Source organism: Buteo buteo, chromosome 2 (genome assembly GCF_964188355.1).
Source record: "Buteo buteo chromosome 2, bButBut1.hap1.1, whole genome shotgun sequence".
Taxonomy (NCBI): domain Eukaryota; kingdom Metazoa; phylum Chordata; class Aves; order Accipitriformes; family Accipitridae; genus Buteo; species Buteo buteo.
In genome coordinates this window covers 59,489,155-59,507,340 of record NC_134172.1, presented here as the reverse complement: position 1 = coordinate 59,507,340, position 18,186 = coordinate 59,489,155, and the positions used below count along the sequence as shown (strand labels likewise).

The window sequence follows — 18,186 nt, the reverse complement described above, 5'->3', positions numbered from 1 at the left end:
CTGGCTGGGCTGAAACCACAACAGACCCTAACAGATTAAGAAACTAAATTTTATTCTATTTCCTGTGCTATGTGGGTTTTGCAAATAAATTGTATATTGCTACACAGAAGTCTGTCGTGGGGTGTAACTGCCATTGTTGTAGGGGCTTCAGTTGTGTTAATTTTTAAGGGAGTCAGAAGGCAGTGCTGTGTTGAAAACCATATAAATCAGTTCTGCATGTCACATGTTCTTTTAAAAAACTGTTAAATGTGCTTCATATTTTGATATGTTTCCTACAATCACAGGGAAATGGCAGGCAAGAAGAAAGAAATCCAGTTCCAGGTATACATCCTAATTACTTGAACAATTCTAGAGATTAATAGATATTTTTTTTCTGCCTTTTTAAGATATTAAAATGACAATTCATTTTATTTCAGGCCATAATAACCAATCAAAACCAGTGGGATGAAATGTTGCTGACAAGAGGTGTAGTAGGTACTAACAGTTACTATTTTCTGTTTAATGTCTCATGAAGATATGTACAGTTCAATGTCTCATGAAGATATGTACAGTTTTTCATAGTTATATCGTCTTTAACAGATACTTGTCATAAATCTAGACTAGTGCCATATTATCTCTTAAAGAAAGGCTATATTAATATATTTATAAATTTATATATTCTGTTATGAATATAAACTGTCATCTATGTTAAATACTTTTCACAAATCATATTATCCATTATTTTATCCACTGTTATGCACCAATGTTTAGAAATACCTTTCCAATATGGTATTCTGTATGGTAGGGGGTTGGGCACTTTTGTGGAAGTTTTTCACTAAAATCTTGAACAGACTAAATTAGTACTGTACAGTTGTACTTAGCAGTTAATTGGTCAGCATTCCTGAGAGCGCATGTCCTATGATGTGTATTATCCCGTTTTCAGTTTGCTTGGTCCAATAACAATGTCTCCTGGATCTCCTAGGAATTGTGTTTGGGTAGAAGGAACAAACCTGTAATGGGATCATATGCACAGAAGAATAGTAATGGGAAAGAAATGATCTGCATGGGCTCAGGGAGGTAAAAATCCTGTAGAATACAGATCTAGATAAGAATGAAAACCAACAGTGGAAAGAGAAAAAGAAAAATTAAAAGGAAAAGGAATATGAGAGAAATGTAGCTGTTTGGATTAATCATCTCAAACAGTACTGTGAAGTAGGTTGTTGATGTCAAAAATAATTGAAATAAAAGAGGAAACCGTGATGTATCCACTGAATACATTGATGTATTCATGATGCATTCATTCATTGACTAGAAGAGGACTGAAAGATGCATGTGAACGCCTTCCCAATACTGTTCCAACACACTCATAAATGTGTCTCCTTTTATAAGTTCCACAAGTCAGCTCTTTGTAATTCCAAATTATTACATTTTAGTGATAGATGTGTATCAAGCTTGGTGTGGTCCTTGCAAAGCTGTGGTGAATTTATTCAGAAAACTGAAGAATGAGTTTGGTGAAGATGATGGGTTGCATTTTGCGGTGGTAAGGATGTGAATTCTGTATGGAACTTTATTTACATTTTATTTTAAATATATCTTTTTATCTGTCTGCATATACAGAGCTTTCATTTCACTGTCCTTATACTGAGTCATCATAATTTTGGCCTGGTTGCCTCTTCTTCTGCATATCTCCTCGCCAGACTTTGTTTAGAGGTAGAATAGAAATGTTAATAAATATGGAAGGAGCTATAATAGAAAGGGAGCCAATATCCCACAACTTGTTTTCCTTGATAAGATTGAAGAAACATTCAAAAGCCAGACTATATGATTTTTAGTTTTAAGTCTCCACATTATGGATTATCACATTTAAAATTCTTACATCCCTGAAAAATGCTGTTACATCTTTTCCCCAAATATTCCCTTGTATTTCATTCTTAAGAGAACAAAAAGGGGGAGTTGAAAAATAAATTATCACAAAACTGCAGTAGTAAAAATATTCCTCTACACTAGCAGTATAAAATCAGAGGTATACATCATATTTAAAGTAGATCGATTTGTTGCACAAACTCAGTTCCTCCCAGATGTTGACCAAGCGCATCCTTTTTCATGTTACTGAAAACTTTCAATTGCCTGATCAAGGCATTTTTTGTGGAAAATACATGTATTTTTTTATACACAGAAAAGCAGGCAGTTATGTTCAGAGATAATCTCAAGCGTTTTCATACAGTTGGCCACATTACAAAGAACTTAATACAGTGGATAACCTCTTCCATCAAGACTGTGTGGACTACGTCCTCATTTATGTGTGTTATTGTAACCTACATGGGAAAACACTATTAGGATAAGGTATTTTTCCATGATTAGCTGCTCTAATACGAAGGGAGGCCAATCCCATGCTACCAAACCCATTCTTTCTTCATCACCAGCAAGTGCCGTAAGGACTGCTAGTTGTGTTTAAGACTGCAGTTTGAGTGTGCAACACCAAAGTATATAAGACTGCAGTTTTCTTGCAGGCCAAATGGTTTGTATGTATATATATGCATACATATACACACTTTAAATAATCTTTTTCATCTGACTTCAGGCAGAGGCTGACAGCATTCCAACTCTGCAACCATTTAGGAATAAATGTGAACCTGTCTTTCTTTTTTGTGTTGTAAGTACATCACATTAGTTTCTTTTAATGTGCTGCCTACTTTTGCTTTAATTTTTCAGTAGAATAAAAAGAAATGTGAAGCTGTATAAATCAGATCTTTACATTTTACAGTATGTAGGATCATATCATCAGATGTTTACTTGAGGCTGTTTCCCATGCTGAAATCTGTGGTTCTCGAGCACATTTTTGTTGTGGCTGCTGCACATACAGCCACAGAAGATTTGTGGTAGCCACAGTTTTGGTAGTTACTTAGTGAGAAATCCATGTAAGTTTTTTCCAGGGTTGCCTCACATAAAGTGCCTACACCAAAATGACCATTTTATGCACACTTTCCCTCAGGGAAAAAGACTTTACATTTCCTGCCACTTTCAGGTTTTTAAGAGAAACAAATAAAATTGCATTTCTCACACCTGTGCAATTGCAACAATTAATAATATATTTATCATCTCTCACTGATGGATACAGGAGGATTGTTCTGCTAGGACACCACTGTAGAACACTGCTCACTTAGGAGGCGGTGGGTTTTTTGACTTCAGGGTGCTACGATTTGAATTCCCACAACTAGGGGCCAAGAACAACGATACTTTTGGGACACTTTCAGGTTTGAATCTGAATGCTGCCAAGTGAAGTTAGCAGTATCTTTGATCACCAGTAGTTAGCTTCAGTATGGTGCGCCTGAATGCGGTAGAGCACCCACTGAAAAACGTAACACAAATAAAAAGACAGAAAACTCCATGTTACGGAAATTAAGAGCTAGTAAATTCTGTATTTGCATTTACTTCTGACTGTACTGTTAATGGTGAGCCTAGAAATAAACATGGACAATTAGGTGAAGAAGGAAGGGAGAAAGTAAACCAAGAAAGGTTCATCCTCAACTATTAGAGGCAGTAGTAGCTTTGGTATTCACTTCATTGGGCATAGAAAGTAGTCCTGTTGCTGCAAAAAATAGTGAGATATAGCATGTTCCAAAACTTAAATAAATGTGTAAACTAAGTGATGAGAACTCACCAAGAGTATTATTTTCTCTTTTACAGAACGGCAAAATTATTACAATAGTGAGAGGTGTAAATGCTCCTCTTATAAGTAAGAAAATAACAGAGCTAGTGCAAGAAGAGAGGGAAATTGCAGCTGGACAGAAGGAACGTGACGAGGTACTCACAAAACAGATATTTAAATATAAATGAGTATTTTTATTACACTTACATGGTTTCTCTAAATGCCTGTGATAGTGGGTTTGGTAATGTTTAATGTTTTGTGTTTTTTTCTTAACAGTAAAGTGACATATGTGAGGGGGGGTTTTTTTAGAAATTTCCATTAAATGGTACTTTATAAAAGCTTAAGAAATTTACAGGTTAGCCTGTTAATGCAAGGAATGGAGAGATGGACAAAATGTCACTAACACATAAAATTCTAGTCATCTTTTTTCTTTCAGGACTAAGTATTTTTCATATATAACTTAATAGCAATACATAATATGGAACAAATACAGACATGGGAAATAATCATGTCTTATTGCTTGTTTTGAGTGAAAATGGAGATCAAAGAACTCTGCTTACAGTAAAAGGAAACTTTAACAAACTGTAGCTCAGTTAAGGAAAATGAGGCTAACCCAAGGTCTTTCTTAGAATTGCCTGCTTTCCAGGGTAGCAAAGATGATCTTAGGTTAAACTAAAAATGTTGTAAAGATCTGACAATCTGTTTGGTGACTTTAGTTTTGCACTGGTGATGTACTTTTACTCTATTTGCTATTACTTTAGGTAGATGAACTTGTTTTCCTAGAAGAGAAATCATCGGAAGAGACTGTTGAGGAGCCTGTACCTGAGGGTAAATATATTTGATTTATTTTAGAAATGTTAATAGAAAGAAAAAGAACAAATGTCTTTTTAGCTATTTGATTAAGAATCTGGTATGTCCAGCACTAACAGACCTTCCTTTGATTGAGTTAATAATATGAGAGGCTAGGATTGAGGATATCAAATGGAGGGGAAGCTTTCTTCTGTAAGGAATTAAGATATCGGACTGTCATCATTAGTATTTTCACCCCTGTCCTGGTTTCAGCTGGGGTAGAGTTAATTGTCTTCCTAGTAGCTGGTACAGTGCTATGTTTTGAGTTCAGTATGCGAAGAATGTTGATAACGCTGATGTTTTCAGTTGTTGCTCAGCAGTGTTTAGACTATAGTCAAGGATTTTTCAGCTTCTCATGCCCAGCCAGGGCACAAGAAGTTGGCACAGAACACAACCAGGGCAGCTGACCCAAACTGGCCAACGGTGTATTCCATACCATGGGACGTCCCATCTAGTTTAGGAACTGGGAAGTGGGAACAGGGAATGGCCGCTGGGGGACTGGCTGGGTGTCGGTCAGCGGGTGGTGAGCAATTGCCCTGCGCATCATTTGTACATTCCAATCCTTTTATTACTACTGTTGTCATTTTATTAGTGTTATCATTATCATTATTAGTTTCTTCTTCTCTGTTCTATTAAACTGTTCTTATCTAACCCACGAGTTTTACTTCTTTTCCCGATTTTCTCCCCCATCCCACTGGATGGGGGGGAGTGAGTGAGCGGCTGCATGGTGCTTAGTTGCTGGCTGGGGTTAAACCACAACAACCCCCTCTTTGGGAACCTTCATACTTCAGGTCCCTGGCACATAGCAGCAGTGCTATGTGCCAGGAAATTTTCTTGTGTAAAACCAATGCCTGAAAGTCACTTCTACACAGTCCCTGTGTTAGCTATGCACTTTTATTGAGGTGGTGTTTGTTAACCCTTGGATGTTCTGCAGGAATACCAAGATGGGGGCAACCTGAGAGGATTGGAAGAGTTAATCTGTGAAGGAATGGCATGCCTTGTATCTCAGATTATTTTTAATTAACTTTCACCAGATTAAAGAGCTAAAGAACAGACTTACATATGGCCATAAATTCACAATAGTAAGATAAGGTTCCAAAAAGATGGAAAAATAAGCACCAACCTGTTTGTGAGTTTCATGTCTATGATTTATCTCAGGTTTGTCATGAGCTGGGACCTACATCTTTTCTATTCTTATTGTTATCTGTGGCTACTGAAGCTTCCTACTACTTCATGTATACACAGAATGCCATTCAGCAACACTGAGATGGAATAAACTCCTCAATCCTCTCCTTCTTCTTGATCTTGCCTTTTTTTTTCGTGTAAGAAGGCATTAGATCACAGTCGTGGATTAAGTCATGTCCCTTCTTCCTCTTCATGCCTTCTTTATTGTATGGTTCAAGTGACATATTCCTGACCTCAGCTTTAGCCTATTTTTTTTCTCATAAACCCTCTGAGATCTAGTTGTACAGTATCAGAAATCCTTCAGGATGTATATACAGACTTCACACTAATCAATGGAACCTAAATGTGCAACAAAATCAGGGAACAGAGTTTTCAGCTTGGGTTCAGCTTGAGGTTAGGGGATCCTTCAGAAGCCATATTACACTGACATTTTGTGGGAATATTTTCCTTACCACATGCAGGTGCCTATGAGTGTTTTCTAGTATAGGAAACAAAGTAGTAGCCTGGTGTTTCTGTTAGAGCTATCATTAAGTTCTTCTACAGTGTTTGGGATCTGATTGAATTACATTCTAATGCTTAACTGTACACTTCACATTCTGCAAAGATGATGTAGTTTATGTTCTCTTCTGACCGCTTTCTGTCGTTTTGCAGGGATCTGTATGCTACGGATGTTGTAACAGTATGTCTACAACCAGGAACACCTGTTGTTTTAAACATTAGATTGTGTTAGCAAGCATGTGTTACTTCAGCATCCCCAATACAAGGAAGGAAACAAACATCTACTATGACAAGAAATGTGTATTTTACTGGAAATATCCAATATTCATACAGATTTTCATTTAGTGAATTTTCCTTAGTAATATTCATTCCTTCCAAATTTCTACTCATGTACATACAGAGCTCCATAGGCAAAGCATCCATCTCAAACTGCAGTTTTTCTACCACACCTAGCTGCATGCAAACCATTTCTCCACCATATTACTCAAAACACCAGTGGTTCATCAGGAATGTGGATTCCAGGGATGGCCAAGGATGGTCCTGCACTCCAAGACATGCTTTAAGTTCTGGAGTCCCTTATTTTTTGGAACCACTGTTTGGCCATCTCAATATTAAAATGGAGAATTATTTAGAGAAACCCACTTGTAACTAATGGAAAATTTAGTTGTGTATTTATTTTGATAAATGTATTCATTGACACATGATTTTTTCCCTTTTCCAGAAGCAGTAGTCAGATATTCTGTTGGAATTATAAAACCTGATGATGTCTTAAAGGGACGCGTAGAAGAAATTAAACAAAAGGTAGACAGAATTTGAAAAGATTCATTCATCCTATTTAGTTAAGATGCATAGTAGCAAGATGTAAGATTAAGTAGATCCTAATTTATGCCCAGGCTTTAGAACAAGATCTGTTAATGCTTCTCTGATAAGGATGATAAAAGCATTATACTTTTGCCCTGAAATAATATGGTGTCCAGATTGATACTATTGCTTTAATATTTTCTGTCAGTAGATGAGGTGTGACTTTGATTTATACCATGCCGACCAGTGACACATGAAATCTGCAAACAGAAAAGTGTCTTTTTTCCCTCATATCACAATAGAAACAAGAACTAGAGATTGTGGTGGTGAAGTTAATTCTTCACATAGCATCTTAAAGAATTGTAGGCACACAAAAATCAACTAATCAGTGTCTTATGGAAGAGAGAGTGTGTGCGCAGACAGATGTGACAATATATGCGTGTAGATGATAAGGCTAATCCATGTGCACTAGTAATTGTACACTAATATTTGTCAGTAGTGCAATATTTGTTCCTGCAGTGGAGAATGTGATTCCAGCAAGTATGCCAGGGTGCATCCAAGAATTCAGTATTTGTTTTAGCCATCACACAGTGAAAGAAAAATTCTTTTGCTTTCCAGAATATGATACAATAGTAATGCTCATGGCAATTACAGGAATTTCTCACTGTTTCTGTTAAAGAATATGCCTCATAACACTAGATATCAAGATAAAATTATGCTAATTTTAAAAAGGATTATGGCAGGGCCAGTGACTTTTGCAGGAAGGAAAACCGGAGCGCTGTATAGGTTGTTTCTGAAATTACTCTACCTTGGCCAGAAAGGAAGGAAGCTCAGTAAAGGCAAAAAAAGCAGGCTGTGCTTGAAAGCAATTTAGCTGGAGCTGGGCAGCTGCTCCTTGGCTTTGCCTTTATACTGCCTTATGAGGTGTGTACCCGTACTGTTTCCTCACTCAGCCTTGTCAAGGCGGTCTGGAAACACTCAGCAGCATCGTAGGGGCTTTTAAAGAGCAAAGTGCTGGTAAGCAGATTAATATTGGCCTGTGATCAGTACTGGGGCTGGGCAGTGCCTTTGTTGTTTAAATATCGGTATGTGGTATAAACCTCATACCAGTGGACTATGAATTTTGCTGTAAGTCATGTAAGTGTCAATCTCTTACACATACTTGAATTTAGTGCAGTAATGTAACTTAAAATTGATAATCATAAAATAAATTTCATTTTTGTTTATTTGCTGTTTCTAAAGCCAAGTAGTTTAGCCTAATACAACAACTGTTGACAAGTACAGATTTATATGACTACTATGATTATAATACCAGTTATAACAACATTTTTAGAAGTGGTTGCATGTTAATCACTCACAATGGTTAAAATGAGTTTATTCAATGTTAAATAAAAGGGATTATTAACTACTGAAGGAATACATACATCGAACTGCACTGTATTTTTCACCAACATTAACTTAGTGAGCATTATAATCCTGAATTTAGTGAAGTGCTTTGAAAAGCTGGAACTTCAGTTTAGGCACATGTAGCAGTTATATTTGCAATATTTCAGAGAATTTTAAACTTAAGATAGCTTCCAAAGTCAATCAATCTTTAGATTTACAATAACATATGATTTTGTATATATCCATTTTCAAATGCCACCAAGTAATAACTGAATAATTGCAGATTAGAGATGCAGGATTTGACATTGAAGCAGCAGAAGAGAAAATGCTAACTGAAGAGCAGATCAGAGTGTTCTATGCCCGGAATAAAGAACAGGTAAAAACAAACTAAAAACTAAAAAAAAAGGAACAGGTAAAACATATAATTGTAGCTATATGTGTTCGCAAATCTCTGTCTTGTGAATTTTTAGTATGTTGAAGAACTGAATTAATGTAGACTTTGTACACAGAAAAAGGCAGATATTATCAGAAAAAAGGAGGTAGTATCTCTCTTTTTTTCTTACCGATTCATAAAAATATGGCTTGGTAGCACTCTAACATTCCAACTGAATTAAACTGAACTCCAATTAAATACCAAAAGATTTTGTAGTCCTTTCTGTTATTAGAATGTGTATGACCCTTAGTCATGGCCCTAAACATAGGCTGTTCAGTGCTGAAATGTAGCACGTTACCAAAATCCAGTGTCATCTATATGACAGTATGTATCTATTTGACATGTACTCTTCCAGCCAGAAAATAAGTGGCACTATATATTACGGGTTTTTTTCTTTACAGCTTTTATCATGGGGTAGTACTAGGAATAAGCACATGCACAGGCAGAAAAAGAAAGCATCTCCATTGACGTTTATTCTTCTGGCCCTATCCTATATTAGGGGACAACAAATAGCTAAGAACAGACAGAAAGTTCAAGAAAACAATGAAATTATATTGGTCACCTCTAAATGGCAGTGGTCTAGCAAACTATCACCTGGATACTGTCAAGTGCTTTGGCAGTATGATAGCTAAAGTTAACTCTACAGAAGGATCTGAATCACAAAAATAAAGCTGCTTAGCAAATATTTATACCTTCTCCTATTTAAGATCTGTGTAACATAGAGGCTGGAATTGTATGCAGACAACTAATTTGTTTGATATTTTTAGAAGGACCAATGGAAGGGATCAATGAAAGGGTTGGCATAATCAAAAGGAGCTGGGAAAATGTTCTTGTGGCATTCCAAATGAATGAGAGTGAGACAAGATGGTTCCTGCTGAAGCCAGAGGAAAAAAAGAAATCTGATAATAATCACCAGATGGCTGCCCTATGGTTTAGAAAGGAAGTAACAGGGAGAGCTTGTAAGGAGTCATGAAGAGCTTGGTTTTGGCAAAGCTGGGATTGTAGTTTAGACAGAGGCAGTTTTGAAATGGAGGTAAAAATAAGTCATCTTCATGACAACAGCAGCCAAATGTGAGATTAGTTAGGTATAGAGGGAGATGTGGGAGGAACAAAGACAGAGAAGCATGCAATGCTTGATACATGGCAGCACGACTACACCACAGCAGATCTCCATCAGGACAGGTAGAATAACGAAACTACTATGAACTATAAGAAGTGGTCCAGAGGGCCCTATGCATATTGAGGAGCCAATTACTTGCCATTCTTTAAGTGTAATTTTAGACTGAAAAATAATTATGTTAATGTGACAAAATAGAATATAGATTCCTTTGTGCTCAGTGGGCAAAATTATTTCCAATTTAATACTCTGCAAGCTTGCTGAAGGTCCAGAGTCTGCCAGTTTTAACAGAATGGAGACTCAAGGCAATAGACCTTCAGATATAACTGGAAGCAGAAATTGTTTCTTTTTAATGATGAAGCCGGGTGATCCAGGACAGCCAAATCTAATAGCCACATCTATTTCTTCTAACATGAGCAAGTGTCCTTTTGAAGACACAACAGTATAAACACTCCCTTTATATGTCATACTAAATGTTCTTGTACTTGCTTTTATTCTGTATCTTTCGAGTTTGTTCATCTTGTGAAATGGGTTAAGTGTATGCATAGTATGAAGATAATTGAAAGAGAAAAGCAATGAATTGAAAGCATACATGTGAATATTTCATACTTGTATTATTAAAGGAAAAATGTATCATACACAGTCAGATAAGGGTGACTGGTAAAGAAAAGATTTAGTCAAATATTTAAAAGGAGAAAAGATATTTGAGGAAATTCACAATATTGAAGTAAAAGGTGACATACAAGGAAAAAATATTAAAAACTCACAACAGCTTCAAAAGTTATTTGCTGATGAAAATGTACATTTATAGGATTGAAGGTTGAAACTGAAGGGAGTGAAAAGAACACAGCAAAGAGAATGAAAGAAAAGCCTACAAATGTCTTGCAAATATCTCAGTGTTCTATATTTACAGCCAGCTACATGATTTTTAGCTTCAAAAATTATTAATGGAACTGTATTGCAGTTTGTTGTGTCACACTATATGTGCTACTGCAAGCATAGCATTTGAGCACATTGAATTTCTAGATCATTCTCTTCACTCTCGTCATTTGCATTTTAACCTGGAAGAACATGTGGTGTTTGCTTAGTGTAGTTCCATGACTTCTATCTCAGTTAATTTTGTTTTAGACATTTTAAAATGTTGTTGCCTCAAATGATTGATCAAAAAACTTCCCAAACAATTTGACAGGGTTTTGAGTAATATATGTGAATGCCATTTTAGAACAGGAATTATGAGTTGATTTGAACAGGATGGTTGTCTCATTTCTGATGATAAACTCAGAGTTCCAGCAAGTCATTGGGGGAAAATTATGTTTTTTAGCCTGATTTTGATGATTTTGTTCAATTCATGATGAGTGGACCATGCCACGTTTTGGTAATCACTAAAAAAGAAGCAACTGATGCTATTCCTCACTGGAAAGAACTACATCAATCGAGTGAGAGTGTGCCTGATGAGCCTGAGGCTGAGAAGCCAGACAGGTAACTCCCAGTGAAAATGTGTATATGTGATTCAGTTACAGCATTCAGAGCACACCATAAACCAAGGCACATTCTTATGGACGCTCATGTTCCTCTGGTTCACAGGGTTCAGGGAGCAGGCAGAGTTCTTCACCTGGTCCTTCATGGGACCACCACTAGCCATGCAATCACAGTTCCTGTGGGAACATAGAAACTCCATGCTTCCTAGGTAAAGGTGACAAGCAAAGGGCACTGATCTCTTGCTGTTTCAGAACTAGCCTTGAATGGGAACAGTGCTACACTTCAAAGCTGGTGTAGTCCATGCAATTCCACTTCATACTAGTTCACCCAGACAAAGTGACTGCCAGCATTGCCCATGTTTACTCCTATGTATGCTGGGAAGCTGTAGATGTGGCCCAAGGGAGACAGGGGACACCTGAATTGTGCTGTGCTCCCTGGGACCACTCTGTAAAAGCCTGCAAACAAGTGGGACGGTTTGGGGTTTTGTTCCCCCTCCCAAGATGCATAAAAAATTGTAAGGATTAGCTGTTCACAACCATGGTATTTTGAAATGTCTGTTTTTCTCCTATGCCAAGTATTTGTAGATAATTTTAAAGAGGATGATAGTTGCATACACAGAATCAGACAATAAAGACAGTGTTCACAAGAATTCAAATATTGGATCGAGTTTTATATTTAGACAAGAGATTTACTTAAAGCAACATGAATTTAAATACTGTTCCAGAAAAGAACTTGCCATAATAATTGATATTTTTGTTGATGTCTGCTGTATCCCTTTCTGCATTAATTTAGTACAACTGGGGAATATTGCATTTTCTGTAAGTGGCCAAGAATGACTGTATTTACATAGCGAAATAAACCTTAGAAATACAGGCAAGTAACAATGAGAAGTATCTCTGTTAAAGACAATTCTGTAGTGCTATCATTTTTATGATCATGCTGTACATGAATTAAGCACAATCCTTTTATTGATCATTCATGATACACTGTACACTTGTCAGTAGTAATTCTGTCTCATGAAACAGAGAGACTATTTTGAATAAGCTAGAGGGGAATTAGAAAAGCTGCATGGCTGAGATTTCTCTTTCATAGCACATGACAAGGCACTTTTTGAGAAGATTAATAATTATCTTCTCAGAAACATTAGTCATGAATCTGAATTTAATAAAAACTTAGTTTGGCATTCTATTCTTATGTTTCACTAAACTTTAAGAAGGTATGTCTTCAAGAAGTCAACTGTTAACACAATGCATGCAGTGACTTAAATGCTGTATTACTTTGTGTCTCATTAGGTTGGAAGGAACCCATGAAACTGAGAGTATATTAAATATATGTGATGTGCAAGACAGTGTAGAAGATGCCAGTAGACAACTTGCCTTTTTTTTCCCAAATTTTGGAATAAAGAGGACAGACCAAAAAGTTGAAAAGACTTTGGCCTTAATTAGACCTTCTCTCTTAAAGGAAAGACGACGTAAGTGTTAACTACATTTTCTATCTAGGGTACAGAAAAAGTCTCATATTTTGATTTTTAAAAGTTCTAACTCTATTAATGAAATGCTCTTAGGTTATATTGTCTCCCTAGCATTAAGTCAACAGTAATCTTTGTCAGGAAAAAAGTTACATGGTTAATGTTTTTTGATATATTGAGAATGTAATTGGCAATGCTATTTTCTTCCTTTGGTTGATTTTTCAAGAATGTCTTTAGATTGTATATTTGGATGGAATGTTTCTAGAAGACCTCTCAGAGAAGCTAGCATTTTAAAAGTATAGTATAGGGGATCATACTTCCCACCATAATAAAGTAGCTGGTATTATTCTTGTATGGCAGGTCCAAAGTAGATCAGTGGAAAGGTGAAAAAGATCTGACCCAGGGTGTTCTGTGCTGCACAAGGTAGTGCTGCACAAGGGCAAGTCTACACAGACAGCATTTTACAGATTGTACCAAAAAATCTACCCCATTTGCATGAAGCTCCATCCAAAAAAGTTTACTTTTTTTCTCGGGCATATATTTGCATTTCTTCCTAGATTCTAGATAGCATTTTTATTTATAACTTGAGGACCTCTGTACTTGAAATAACCTATACACAGAGATCTTAAAGACTACAATCTTGACCTTTCCTTGTGTATTTATTTTCTTGATTGTTATCTAGTATGGTGCTTAGAGCAGCAGTTCTGCAGTGTAGGTAATTATAGAGTCATTTTTGACTTGTGCCAAATACTGCTTACTTACACATGTGGTCTTGTAAGACTTAGTTAAATGAATATCCACCTATTCAAACCTTAGACCTTCCCTTGGTGATAGTAACACATATCATATTTCTCAGTCAGGAGTTCCTACTGAGGTTTCTGAAGTGAGAGAAAGCCTTAAGAAGGTGAGCATCAGCATTCTGAGTGTCCAGGCAACTACTGAAGCCCTCCAGCAGTTGCTCGAAGTTAGTTTTCTGTTCTTCAATTAGGAAATTCATTCACCTGTAAAAGTTTAACATTATACTTGGAAAGCCCATGTCATTTCTTCGCAAATGTGCAAATTAATGAATGGATGCAATTTAGCATTATTTCAATATATTAAACAGATTCTGTCCTGCAAAGAATAAAGGACGATGGCTTCAAAATAGCAATGCAGAAAGAAATAATCCTATCTGAAGAACAAACACGTGAATTCTACAAAGAGCATGAAAATCAAGACTACTTCCCAGTCCTTCTAGAGCAAATGACCAGGTACTTTGAATGAATAATGAGAATGTGGATCTATAAATAAGACTGAAATTTTCACAATGACTAATTAGCCTGAATGATACATGGCTACAAGATACCCATGTATCTGAGAGTTTAGTAAAACTGAAAACAGGATCAGACAACTGCAGATGAGGTAATTCCCAAATACAGCAGGTAAATAAATGAGGTTTCTAAAAATTACTAGCTACTCCATCTCTGTATGTATGATGTCAAAGTCAGCAGCAAATTCCGTTGATTTGGTGAAACCAGTTGAGCTCCGCTCTGGAAGGCTGCATTTAGGTTGTCTGTAGGAAAGCTCTGAAATCTTCATCCAGGCTGTGTGCTGGATTCCTCAGGGAGGAAAAATAAATCATGTTTGGATATTGCCTTTAGAGGAAGTTGGGATATGGCTGGGACAAAAACTTTGGAGCTGATCAGCATTTTTATGTCTAATGATAAAGACATAACCCAATTCTATAACATTCTTGCTGTTGTAGTAACATTCAGTAACTGTGAAATTTAAATTCATGTTTAAGCCCCATAAGTTTTTATCAGACTGTACCTGTTTAAACAGATATTGGTTTTAAAATCCTCCAGTATAAGAGCTCGTTTTCCAAGCCTGGGCTATGTATAATCAAATTACTTTTACAAATTACAGAGAGTTTCATATTTTTTTTTAATGCCAGTTTTTCCATTTCACAGTGGTCCAACTCTTATACTTGCTCTAACACGAGAAAATGCAGTAGCACACTGGAGAGATTTATTAGGCCCAAAGACTGTTGAAGAGGCTATGAAGGAAAATCCAAACAGGTAATACTTAAAATAGTAAACCATCATTCACAGCTTCCAATTTACTTTCACATTCCTCATCTCAATGAACACCACACTCCAACTGGTGTAGCTATAGTGCCATCATCTGGGAACTGATACATATTTCTGTAGTTTGTTAAGCTTTTCTTGGAAGAAGTGTTGTATTACGCATAGAAACTATAGCATTTTTTCAGAAATAATGGCTGCTAAACACAATGAAAAGCTGAGTTTAAAAAAGGGTATTGAAGTGAAAGCAGATCTCTTGAGTCAGAGAAATAATATTGGTAATATCTCATTCTTTTTTTTTCTTGAAATAGTACCATTATTTTTTAGAACAGATGCTTATTTTCTCAGCTTAATGAAAACTTTGCATCAGCAGAATATTTTATTTGTGGCTTAAGTTTCTCCTACACACTTTATAAACGGACATCTTAGTTTTACCTGCTTATTGTATTGTTCTAAGAAACTGCTGCGGTGTCATCTTAGCTGTTGTTGACAGAAGTGCTGTTTCATTAAGAAAGAACAGGTATTATCTTGGAATTATAACAAGATGAGAGCTGGGAGGAAAGGTATTCGTATTTCAGGTCGTTAATTAAAAAGTTGATTGTTCTTTTTGTAGACAATGAAGGCTTCTTACTCCTACAGAGAGATCATCAAGCACTTAAGTCGCCAGATCAACATTAATTTATATTCACTGGGTTAAGGCTAGTCATAGTTAAAGCTTAAAATGGCTATTCCTTTAAGTAACTTCACTCTTTTAATGACTTAGTTTACGTGCAAAGTATGCAGTCAACAACATACCTATTGCTCAGCTGCATGGTAGTTCTACACCTGATGATGCTCAGAAGGAATTACAGTTCTTCTTCCCTCAGGAGCACACTTTGGCATTAATCAAACCTGCAGCTGCTAAAAAGCATAAAGGTAAGTGATCTAGAAAGTATGGGCTATGTCTACTGATGTATTTTCTACAAAATATTACCAATGTACACTGCAGTAAATCCTGTTAGATGCATTCTTTTCATTCTCTGAAATATTTTTTCCATATAGAGAAATGCTTTTATAGGGCTTGCATAATTCATACTGAGATCTCAAATTTCTTTGCTTAAGCTGCCTTCAGCTCTTTCTTTACAAGAATGGCAGTGAATTGAAGTGAGAGAGCTAAGTTAAACTGTTTAAAAGCCAGGTACTTGGGCAAAGTAGCTGCCTAGCATCCTTCCAAGTCAAAGAAGAGAGAGGCTTTCCAAATTCATGTTACTTATTTCAGACAGGTATCTCTACTGACTCAAAAGGGGTCATTGCTCAATTAGATGCATTCCTGTCGTTGGTTTAACTTGCCATTAGACAATAGGAATGAGGAGGAAAGGTCAAAGTAAAAGGAACACTCTGTACAATTTGGAATCTTACCTTAAAGATTTTTGCTGCCACTTTTTTTAAACCTTATATCCAAAGCCTCTTCTTGGCATTCTTCTTTTCTCTCCTAACAAATTTCAGTAGCCTTTCCAATGTTAATTCATCACTGGCTTTTGTGAGTCTTTCTCCCCCTCTTGGAACAATCCAGATTGATTTTAGCAGGCCAGCTGGTGTGTGATAGAGCATTACAACTACAGTCCACATTCAGTCCAATGTGAGAAACAACAGTGAGTGCTACTGGTATAGTTTATAACAGTCTGGGTTTGTCACCTGCATAGAGCTGGATTAGTGCAATGACAATGGTTTCTGTATATTTTAGAGGCCTGTTGCAGGGTTTGTCATATTGTCCATGATTGTTTGATATTGTAAGTAGAATTTTAATAGGTGATGGTGATTTTTTTAAAAAAAGCATCTAGTATTTTCTGAAACTTTTAAAGTTGGGGTGGTTTTTTGCATCTAAACTTTTAAAATTTTTTTTCATCTAAACTGTTTCAATCAAGAATGAGTTTGCTTGTTACTGTCCTAGATGATATTATGCAAAAAGTTAAAGAGGCTGGATTTACCATCTCAAAGATTAAAGAAGAAGCTTTAACACATGAAATGGCTACACAGTTTTATAAGGATCACAAAGGAAAACCCTTTTTTGAACATTTAGTGACATGTATGACTGAGTAAGTGTCTTGTTATACAATACGGAGATATGTAAGTGTACATGAAACTTTGAATTTACACTGCCAACAAAACATGCTACGTCCAAAGCAGGCTAAGGATTTTGCACTCTGTCCCTCTTTCTGGCAAATTTAGTGGCTTCTAGCACAGAATGCTCTTCCTTTAAAAGGAGGATTTAAAACTCTTTCCAAACTTATGGATAGTGACTATTATTTTGGATTTTTATCTCAGAAAAAGAACTAACTTCTGATGGAATCCTTGTTCTTCCCATGTAGGACAAATATCTTCCTCATAATACTGTTAGTATAGCTGTTGATAAAACAGTATGCATTGTCTTGCTTCAGAAGTGATTGGGCGAGAATCATTTTTAGGACAAAAAGTCCAAATCCAAATAGCTGATCATCATAATCTTTTTGGCTTTCAAATATAGGATATTGTCTTAAACAAAACACTCAGAAACAAATTTTAAATTTTAAACAGTTTAACAAAATTCAGATAGCGTCATGCTTATCATAACCCTTCATGGTACCTCCTAAGTCAAAGCTAAATCTGCATCTCAGAATAGTGTAAGAGCTTCCTTATATTGATTTTACAGGGGCCCATCGGTGGTAATGATCTTAACAAAGGAAAATGCTGTGGAAGAGTGGAGGCAACTAATGGGTCCAACCGATCCAGAAGTGGCAAAAGTGACCTCTCCTGAATCAATTCGAGCTCAGTTTGCACAAGATATTTTGTCTAATGCTGTTCATGGATCATCTAATAGAGAACATGCACTGGAAAGCATTGAGTGCGTATTTGGAGAGATTGATATAGATTGAACACTTAAGATACAGTCTCTGAAAATTGATATTTGTGTCATTAGATGCATTTGTCTACCCAACCATCTATATTTAAGACTATATATGCAGACATATTTTCTTCTATACTCCATCCATTTTTTTATCAGCCAGTTTTTTGTCATATTGCAAAGCATATCAATGTAACAAGTAATACCTGCTAGAACTTTGATGTTAGTAAAGATTTCTTTATGTACGCTTCACAGATAGTTTTTCTTTTATCACTTTAACAGATTTATACCTTTCCAATAGTTCCAGGGGTCTAAAGAGTTTTGTATATAAAGACCTTAAAAAAAACAGGGTCAAGGCAGGTCATTAAAACACTATTAATGACACATCCACTGTGATGTGGATCGAGCCCTCCAGTTCA

General features: G+C 36.2%; 1 protein-coding gene across 1 annotated transcript; it reads left to right on the top strand.

Moving 5' to 3' along the window:
• Window positions 1-288: 288 nt before the first annotated feature.
• Window positions 289-17,892, top strand: NME8 (NME/NM23 family member 8). Its single transcript, XM_075022526.1, has 15 exons — window positions 289-321; window positions 417-474; window positions 1,413-1,519; window positions 2,561-2,632; window positions 3,667-3,783; window positions 4,390-4,456; window positions 6,882-6,961; window positions 8,631-8,723; window positions 11,219-11,376; window positions 12,669-12,847; window positions 13,950-14,094; window positions 14,794-14,901; window positions 15,671-15,822; window positions 16,838-16,982; window positions 17,576-17,892. Exons 1-15 carry the CDS (start codon window positions 289-291, stop codon window positions 17,796-17,798), a joined length of 1,737 nt encoding a protein of 578 aa, XP_074878627.1. The 3' UTR covers window positions 17,799-17,892.
• The last annotated feature ends 294 nt before the right edge of the window (window positions 17,893-18,186 follow it).

What these genes read in the sequence shown, in the direction of transcription:
- NME8 (XM_075022526.1), top strand. Translation starts at nt 289, where the DNA reads ATGGCAGGCAAGAAGAAAGAAATCCAGTTCCAG. An exon ending in TGAGGAGCCTGTACCTGAGG is followed by an intron (nt 4,457 to 6,881) that starts GTAAATATATTT and finishes TCCCTTTTCCAG; the next exon opens with AAGCAGTAGTCAGATATTCT. An exon ending in ATGAAGGAAAATCCAAACAG is followed by an intron (nt 14,902 to 15,670) that starts GTAATACTTAAA and finishes TTAATGACTTAG; the next exon opens with TTTACGTGCAAAGTATGCAG.